A 9,598-nucleotide genomic window follows, 5' to 3' on the forward strand; every position below is an offset into this window, starting at 1 on the left:
ACCAAAAAGAGCGTTAATCCCGAATGAAATTGATGTCAATTAAATAGTTTCTTTTAGTTTGGTGACGGAATTAAATTTCTACCAACCCAGACAGAATCCTTCAAACCACTAGTTTGGGGATATAATTAAATTTCTACTAAACCAAACAGAAATAATGTTCATCCAAATTCACAAACATGTCCTCCTAGAAAAGTACAAGAATCTGTTCAAGATAAAGCAATGACATGATCACCAAGATATCTACACGCAGACCAATGTCCTACGTATCCCTTCTAACTTCTGGTAAACAGTTAGGCTGCATTGCCCAACTGATAATAAAGTTCTTCTAATAATTGCCCAACTCAGATTACTAAAATCAGCAGGGTGCATATGGCACTCAGTTTTTCTCTCCCTCCAATCCCAATATAAATCTCCTAGTACAAGCAAAAGAAGAATTCAGGGAGGAACAGGCTCTCTTATTTGTGTTTTGTTTTTGATTTGTTGGGTTGTTGGAAACGTGATTTTAGAGTCTTCATCTGGCTTCGGGTTTGTGGTAGAAGACGTCATTCAAGCGTTGACATCAATGGAATCGTCTTCTTCAACCAATCGAGTTTCATGGCGAGCTTCGGTTCTATCCAGACATCTTCAACAACTGAAGGATTCCCCTGTTCAATCTCTTGAGTCTTCTGTATGCCTGCAATATTCTCCTCCTGAACTTTCGGAGAAGTTCGATTTTGATGTCAGAGATATGAGGAGATTGATGGATGGGCACAATTTTGAAGAGCGAGATTGGTTATTTGGATTAGTAATGCAAAGTAATCTATTTTGCCCCAGAATTTCTGGAGGAAAGCTCTTGGTCTCGCCGGATTATAACCAATCTATGGAGCAACAGAGAGAAATGACTATGAAGAGAATCGCGTTCCTTTTGGATCGAGGAGTTTTTAAGGGTTGGTTAACTGATAGAACTCCTGAAGGGGAGTTGCGGAATTTGGCTTTGTTGGATGTTGTGGGTATCTACGATCACTCACTCGCTACTAAGCTTGGTGTTCATTTTTTACTCTGGTAATTCCGTGGGCTTCTTCTTTGTTTATTTGATACATTAAGCTTCTTAACTTACCCTTTAACCCGATTTATTCCCTCTAGCTATTTTGAGTGGCCCTCTTAAATTCTTGTTTCATGCTACTTTCATTGAAAAAGCATGTTAAAGACTGCATATATCTGAAACAAATGTTAGGGTAAGTATCACTTACCTCCCCTCTTAGCTGGACAAATAGCACTTACACCCCTTCTTAGTACCTTTCTTCTTACCTAGCAAATGTATCAAACACCACCCCTCTATTAATTGTTTGGGTTAAATTTAATTTTTACCTTTAAATATTTTTCTAAAACCCCAAATTATCCTTGGCTAAAAATATTTTTTTATTTTAAACCCTAAATTACCGTAATCATCTAGCAATTAAAATACTAAATTACCCTCAGCTAAAATAATTATTAAAAATCAAAACATCATAGTTAAAACCTAAATTATATTTAGTTATTAAAAGCCCAACATACCCTTTTATTTAAAAAAAATTATCGAACAATTAAAGAAACACGTATTACAATCAAGTAAAATAAAAAATGCAATTAAAAAAACAAAGGGTATGTTGATAAAATTAAACACCTACTACTATTTTGGGTTTTTTTAATTGTTTGATAATTTTTTTTTTAAAAAGCATATGTTGGGCTTTTAATAATTAAAGATAATTTGAATTTTGACTATGTTGTTTTTATTTTTAATAAGTATTTTAATTGAAGATAATTTAGTATTTTAAATGCTATGATGATTACTGTAATTTAGTATTTAAAATCAAAAAATATTTTTAGCTAAGGGTAGTCTGGGGTTTTAGAAAAATATTTAACGATAAAAGTTAAATTTAACCTAGAAATTAACAGAGGGGAGGTGTTTGATATATTTGCTAGGTAAGAGGGGAGGTACGTGATATTATCCAACTAAGAGTGGGTGTAAGTGCTATTTGTTCAACTAAGAGGGGAGGTAAGTGATATTTACTCCAAATGTTATTTTTATTGTCTACCATGATAAATTTTCTAAGGAAGCATCTATGTTTGCTTGGTATGAGTTTCCTACCTACCGTCTTACAGGTATTCTTAGCTTGATTGGCTTTGGCTTTGGAAAGTTTGAGCTGTCCATCAAGCCGTATTTGTTAAGAATATTTTGTAGAAGTGCATCGTTTGTCTAACTTACCCAGAAATCAAAGTGGAATTTGTTCCATCCAATTAATGTGCTTTTTTGGTAAGTTTGGAAATTGTAAGACAGGGCCTTTTTGTTGATAAACTCGTAAGTTGCACGACAGAGAGAATAAAACTCAGAGAATTTTACGTAGTAAAACACAATGTGTACAATGCAATAAGATGCACAATGAGAGGGAATTATTTGTCGTGTCGCTAACCAATCAAAAATAAAATCCTATACTAATCTAGCAAGCAGAAAGTACGGAGTCGAACTATGGGGGAACTGAAAGGCTAAGTCACTAAGATTGAATTCAACAAAACTAAATTTAAACTAAATCTACTAATTAATGCAAAAACGTTAACTATGAATATGTGAAGATCTTTGGGATTTCGAATCCCCAATGCTTTTCCCTAACCGATATAACTCTATAATTTAAAGTAAATTAGGGATGGTCTTCCTAGATATGCCCTATCTTCGCAAGACTATCGTCCTTCGCGGAAGCTTGGTACGCTTAGTTCGCTGAGTTATAGAACATCTTTGGCCAAACTCAAACACAATCAACTAGAAGAGATAGAACAATCAAATTAATGAAATAAGCATGGTTCATCTACATCCCAAAGAAAAGGAGCTAGCTACTCATTATCACAAAATTCCTAAGAAAAATAAAGATGAAACATAGGGGGAGAGAGAGAAAGATGTGGTCTTCTTCTTCAGCAATGAGAGAGATGAGAGCCGCATTCGCCGTCTTCTTTTCTGTGGTTGGATTCTCTTTTATGTCTCCCGCACACAATGAATCCCCTCTCTTTACCCGTCGATTTGACCTTTATTCTTTCGAAATTTGGAAAAACTCAAAACTGAAAAGTTGTAGATATTTTCAATATCGTTCCATAGCATCTTGAATCATCAAAATCCAAGCTCATACGAGAGAGATATGCCCTAAATACTGAAGGTAGGTCTGTTTACCCGATTTTCAGATTTATTACCAATTTTGTTCCTTAGACCTCCACCTATTTCCAATTTGGCTAAGATTTCACTTTTCATGATTTCTTGAGCAGCAAGATTGAATGCCATGATTTAAAATCCACCAATATCTAATATATTTGCCAACTTTACTCCATATTATATCTAATATCCAAAATCTCCATATTCCTGAAAAATACACAAAAATACTCAATTAGCTCTCTTTAATTAAATAAGTATGGGGAGTTAAATCAAATAAATAATGGTAAATGCATGCTTATCAGGTTGGTAGTCAGATACAGATGATGAAATTCACTGTTGAGTGCTATTGTGTGATGATACCTTTTATACATTATTAGCAACTCCTTTGTCTTTGTTTGGGTTACTCAAATACTCAGATGAAGCAAAAGACTGGGAGTGAGAAACTGTTATTAGCTCATTCTTTTCTTTTTGTTCCGTTTTGTGGTGATTATCACTTGCTTTTCTTATTGTAATGTCAAGCTGCAAATGGCATAAATCTAAAAGGATTGTGTTAGTTACATGAAAACAAAGTTTTCTGAGAAAATTTGATTTATTTTTCTTTTAACTTTTATTTGCTAGAGAATCCAAAAAATGTTACTATAATTCAGCAAATACATGGTAGAAGAGGCAGTATCTTCAAGTTAATGGATGGTGTTATTAACCACTCTTCCCCAATTGACTACAGGGGCGGTGCCATCCAATTTTTTGGGACAAAGAGACATCATGAGAAGTGGTTGAAGGACAGTGAGAATTATTTGGTCAAGGGTTGTTTTGCAATGACAGAACTAGGACATGGAAGTAATGTATGGGAGCTTAAAAGAACAATTGATTAGATCAATGTTTTCATATTCTTTATTTCTCTCCCTGCTGTTATCAGAAATTAGTTTTTGGTTCATTGTTTTCAGGTTCGAGGGATTGAGACAGTCACTACATATGACTCAAACACTGGAGAATTCGTCATTAACACCCCATGTGAATCAGCTCAGAAATACTGGATTGGGGGAGCTGCTAATGTAAGAAGCTAATTTTACAAGATAGACGCCCTAATTTATTGTTTTCTAGTGTCTGGTTATATTTGTTGATTTATACTGAGATAAGTTATTTTCTCTGTTGTAGCATGCCACCCATACAGTAGTTTTTTCTCAACTCATTATAAATGGGAGTAATCAGGGGGTCCATGCATTCATAGCCCAGATCAGAGATTCTGATGGAAATGTATGTCCAAATGTCCGTATAGCTGATTGTGGTCACAAAATTGGTCTGAATGGTGTAGATAATGGTCGAATCTGGTAATTTCTTCCATCTTCTTTCGTTTTTCTAGTTTGTGCTGAAAAGTTGGTAACTTTAAGATCTGTGAATTCAAATGGCATTCCACTACTTGTCTCCAGGTTTGACAATGTACGGATCCCTCGAGAGAACTTGCTGAATTCTGTTGCTGATGTATCGATAGATGGCCAATATCAAAGTGCAATAAAAGATCCAGATCAGGTATGAGGGACTATTATATTTCCTTTTCTGAAAAGAGCAAACATGCATCTGCACATGTACACGCAAATTTTAGAAGGGAAAACAGAAAGGAACAGAGGAAGTAAAGAAAATTAAGATAGCCAGGAAGGTTTTCCTTTTTCAGTATGTTAAAGATATACTTCTATGTTTATACTCTGTTTCAGAGATTTGGAGCATTCCTAGCCCCATTGACATCAGGTCGGGTGACCATTGCTGTCAGTGCAATTTACATGTCAAAGGTACAAGGTCTTTCTACTAATGTATCTATCTTTCCTTCTAGTGGGTGGTTTCTTATTATTCTTTAATATTTCCTGTATCCAGATTAGCTTAGCTATTGCCATAAGGTATTCATTGTCAAGGCGAGCCTTCTCTTTGTCATCAAGTGGGCCTGAAATCCTATTACTTGATTACCCGAGTCATCAACAACGACTTTTACCACTTCTTGCAAAGACGTAAGTGTCTCACTGAGCTGTTTTTTGTCGGAATAAAAATTTGATAGCCACTTTTCCAGATAGTTAGTCTGATTCTTACATGAGATCATATAGAACACATTAAGTTTTCTTATATCCAAAATACTTCGCCCATAATTGGGAAAGTATTAGAAAGTATTCGTTTATGCTGACTGTAGTGCTGTCAGAAATTTGTCGCCATTGTTGCAAGGGTTGTATAGATTGGATGATCTGGTCCATATTTGTGTTAAAAAGGGCCAACTGGATCTTTGACATGTGTGGGATTGGTTGGTTCACTGTTTATGTCATTCTTTTTTGCATTGGATCTACTAGTCGTTTGTTTGGATCATCAAATCCAACCATCGTGCATGAAGATTACATATATGGGCTTATATTGATGGGATGGCTTTGGGTTAGGTTACATATGTGTTGGACCATTGGTACTAGGGGATTTTATTGTGATTGACATCATTAATGGGCTTAGAATGTAAATAGGAACTGTCAAATACATGTTTATTATGGCTATTCTAACAAATAGTTTGAATTCCAAATCAGAAACCTATATATGGATGAACTGGATGCGGTAGCCACTCCCAAACTGGGAAACTAGTAGAGACTTGCACCACATGATCTCCAAACATTTTAATATTAAAGACACAAGAAAACTTTTTTACCATTGGCAGGAGGACTAAATAAGAATGATTTTCAATTTGAGTCTAATTCTCAGATATCAGAAACTGCCTGAGAAAGATCTCAGGTCTGAGATTCTGGTGTGCATACTAATCCTAGTGAAATGATGAAACTTTCATTGTAGGTGGAAAGGACTTGAATACTTGCTTATTAGAACTGCGTCTATAACGACAATACTGACCAGGCCTCCACTAAAACCCTGACCATGATCAGCAGTAAATGAGAGGTATCTTTATTAGGACAGAAGATGGGAACTTGAGGGAGTAACCAGTAATGCAGACGTGATAAAACCTCATTTACAAGTAATAGAAAATACATATGATATCTCTTGGTTCCATGATTAATGTTGTGACTTGTGAAGCATTATTATTTAACTTTTTTATTCCAACTTCAGTGGCCTTGGACTCTGAGCCCACGATACAGTTACTTTCCTTTCAGTTGCATGTTAATAAAAGGACCAACCGAAAGAACTTTATTGTCCTAGGATAAAATATTCAAAATCCTCCAGCCTCTTGCTGTTGTTTGGATGTTTGGTCAATCCACATTAGAAAGTAACCACTGTTTTCCTTTAGAGAACAGACACTTCCTAGAATTCTGATTCAGTTGAGAATCAGCCATCGGTTCCTACATATGGACGTTGAAATACTTATAGCAGACAGGAAGGGTGACACACGACATGCTTTAACATAGATGTGGAGAAGAAAATTGATAGTGATTTCAGTTGACTGGTGGAGTTTGAATCCTGATCATTTTCTTCAGGGGCCATTGTAAATAGAGTAGGAAAAGTAAAGGCAAACTTGCACAGAAATGCAGAAACTTGTTGAAATTTTTTGACACACACCTACTCTGCTTTGCTTGTATGTAACAATTCATGCTTAAATGGATGGAGTATCTTTCTTAGATTTTTCTTCATTTTTCTCTGCAGTTATGCTATGAGTTTTGCTGCAAATTACTTGAAAAGAATATATGTGAAAAGGACCCCTGCAACAAACAAAAACCTCCACATTGTTTCCAGTGCATTCAAGGCTATGTTCTCCTGGCATAACATGAGGACGCTGCAGGTTGCAAACTAGACATTGTTTTATGGTTCACAATTTTCTGAAACTGTTTTCTCACACTGGCTTACAATGTGTGTTATCAGGAATGCCGTGAGGCTTGTGGGGGGCAAGGTCTAAAGACAGAAAATCGCATTGGTCATTTGAAAGGAGAATATGATGTTCAGACCACTTTTGAGGGAGACAACAATGTGTTGATGCAGCAGGTACCAGAGAATTGTTTTTTTCTTAAAGTTTTGAGAATGTAACACACCAGAGGCAATTTTTAACAATTTTGAGAACAAATGCTACTTATTTCATGCTGATGATCCACTTTTGTAAACCCACTCAAGTCAGTGGTTCATCAAATTAGACTAATTACCTAATTACTTCTTGGCAAACCATAACCCAGAAGATGCACTCAATAACAAGCTACAGAATGTTCAGATTTTATACAAGGCCTCAACTTTCTTTTAATTGGTCTAACGGTGTCATGTTATTTTATGTGTAAAATACCAGGTCAGCAAGGCACTTCTTGCAGAATATGTATCAGCTCAGAAAAAGAAAATACCAATTAAAGGGTTGGGTTTGGAGCATATGAATGATCCTTCCCCAGTAATTCCAGCCCAACTTACTAGCTCTGTCCTCAGAAGCACCAAGTTCCAGGTAATGCATGGCTATCTTTTCTGGCTTCTGTTTCATACTGAGATAGCTTGGTAGATGGGCTTATTCCTGACTGCACCAGATGGATATCTGTTGCTTGAGAGAACGAGATTTGTTGAAGCGTTTCGCAACTGACGTATCACAGCGTCAAGCACAAGGAGAAAGCCAACCTTATGCATTCAGTCTGGTAAGCTCTCCCTTTCTCTCTCTCACCCCCCCCCCCCCCCACCCAAAAAAAAAAAAAAAAAAAAAAAAACCCACACACACATCGATGGACACAGCTGAGCCACTCTTACCATTTGTTTTTGTGCACTAGAGTTATCAACTTGCAGGAGACTTGGCTAGAGCATACTCAGAACGTGCGGTGCTAAACAGCTTTCTTGAGTCTGAGACAGGCCTTTCAGATGGTCCAGTGAAGGTAAACTATATGAACTAGTTTTTATGAAATTTCAGTTGCAGCATAACTCCTGGGATACACTTTTTTCTGAGGCATTTGATGCTAATGCTTAATTATCCAATTGTTCTAACTGAAGCAAAAGACTGGGAATGAGAAACTGTTACTAGAAATTGGTAAAATTTTTTCATAAAGTCTAATATTCATAAATAAACTAGTGAGATGCACTCTTAGTAAGCATATTAAAAATAAAAACCTCAACAGTACTTTGCTTCTTTGCCTCTGCCAAGGGTCCACAATCCTTGTAAAAGAATTCTTATGCTGCTATTCTGTCCTGTGAGAACAAGCTGTTCTAGCTACTACAGTTGCAGCAAACAATGAAGTTGAAGTAATCAAATGTCTTTGACTCCCACTTATTGTTCTTGAAAACAGGGATAATAATCCTCCAAGTGGTAAATATGCTTTTAGCTTTTTCAATTTGATGCTCTTCCTTTTCCCCCCAGACCCTCCACTACCAGGCCAGTTTTCTCTTCTCTGACTTGGACATGAGAAGCATCACCTCCACCTACTAATATTTCAAGGATGGAAATTATTGTGTTACATGCCTTGTCAATATTCTGTTGTACATGATATATTGAGAATTAAGAAATATCATGGGCATTAGTACATCAATATGACGACCCTCGTTTTTCTTTTTCTTTTGGTACTACAAAATGCCAATTTAGTACCGATGAATTATGTGTATTCAGTATTAACTCAACCAGCAGATATGTGTGAATGGTGCATGTCATTCCAGGGGAAAACTGAAAACCCATTTTTGAATATTTGTGCAGAATGTGCTGGGCCTGCTGAGGTCTATGTATGCTATGATTTGCCTGGAAGAGGATGCATCGTTCCTTCGATATGGGTACCTGTCGATGGAAGGTGCTGCTGCAGTGAGGAAAGAGGTTATGAAGCTCTGTGGTGAACTGAGACCTCATGCACTTTCCTTGGTGAGTTCCTTTGGCATTCCTGATGCTTTCCTTGGTCCCATAGCTTTCAACTGGGTGGAGGCAAATTCGTGGTCTTCGGTTCGTCATTAGTCTGTGCTCATGTTCTATCATACTAACTCCAAGCAAATAAATGATGGCAAATTATTGCTTCGAAGATTAATGCCAACTCAATAAGGCAAAGTTTCCCTTTGTACTCCGATACAATTGTTGGAGATCAACTCACAACCAGATGCATATCAATAAATATTGTACTGATCTGATCTATTAATATTAATGTTTGTACATGTTTGTGTACTGATTATGAAGCTATGATCACATCACAATCTTAAGTGAGGAAACATGAGGAATTTTTTGTGAATTCAAAAGTGCCTGGAGTTCTAGCAATACTTAACTATATGTGCTGCTGTATCCTCAGGACTGTTACTTGTTTATGATTAGTGCCCTGAATTAATTGCTGCTAGTCTTATGTTGCAGTCTGGGCAATCCTAGCCAAAGTTTAGGGAAACCACTTAACTGTTAATGAACCACCTAGATCTTGGTTGAAGGAAGAACCTAAACACAATTGGGTTCAACTCCAACACAAGTCAGTTGATTTTGCTCAAGTGAATGTATGTATCAAGGGCAGAATTGGATTACCAACGTAATTGTTTTCTAATCGATGTTGATTCTATTTTTTT

The 9,598-nt window shown here is 36.4% G+C and overlaps 1 protein-coding gene across 1 annotated transcript; it reads left to right on the forward strand.

Moving 5' to 3' along the window:
• The first annotated feature begins 540 nt into the window (after positions 1-540).
• Positions 541-9,391, forward strand: LOC149005002 (acyl-coenzyme A oxidase 3, peroxisomal-like). The gene is made up of 13 exons (XM_089169242.1): positions 541-1,041; positions 3,879-3,996; positions 4,099-4,206; positions 4,310-4,482; positions 4,582-4,681; positions 4,864-4,938; positions 5,021-5,151; positions 6,764-6,899; positions 6,980-7,099; positions 7,392-7,538; positions 7,618-7,722; positions 7,852-7,953; positions 8,763-9,391. The coding sequence occupies exons 1-13, from the start codon at positions 563-565 to the stop codon at positions 9,009-9,011; spliced, it is 2,043 nt and encodes a 680-aa protein (XP_089025368.1). The 5' UTR covers positions 541-562; the 3' UTR covers positions 9,012-9,391.
• The last annotated feature ends 207 nt before the right edge of the window (positions 9,392-9,598 follow it).

This window comes from Hakea prostrata, chromosome 9 (genome assembly GCF_041222555.1).
Source record: "Hakea prostrata isolate BN-2017 chromosome 9, UWA_Hpros_2, whole genome shotgun sequence".
NCBI classification, from domain to species: domain Eukaryota; kingdom Viridiplantae; phylum Streptophyta; class Magnoliopsida; order Proteales; family Proteaceae; genus Hakea; species Hakea prostrata.

Excerpts from the sequence above, each read along its gene's own strand:
- LOC149005002 (XM_089169242.1), top strand. The coding sequence starts at position 563 with ATGGAATCGTCTTCTTCAACCAATCGAGTTTCATGGCGAGCTTCGGTT. Across the intron at positions 4,682-4,863 it reads CAATAAAAGATCCAGATCAG|AGATTTGGAGCATTCCTAGC; the intron begins GTATGAGGGACT and ends ACTCTGTTTCAG. Across the intron at positions 7,723-7,851 it reads AACCTTATGCATTCAGTCTG|AGTTATCAACTTGCAGGAGA; the intron begins GTAAGCTCTCCC and ends TTTGTGCACTAG.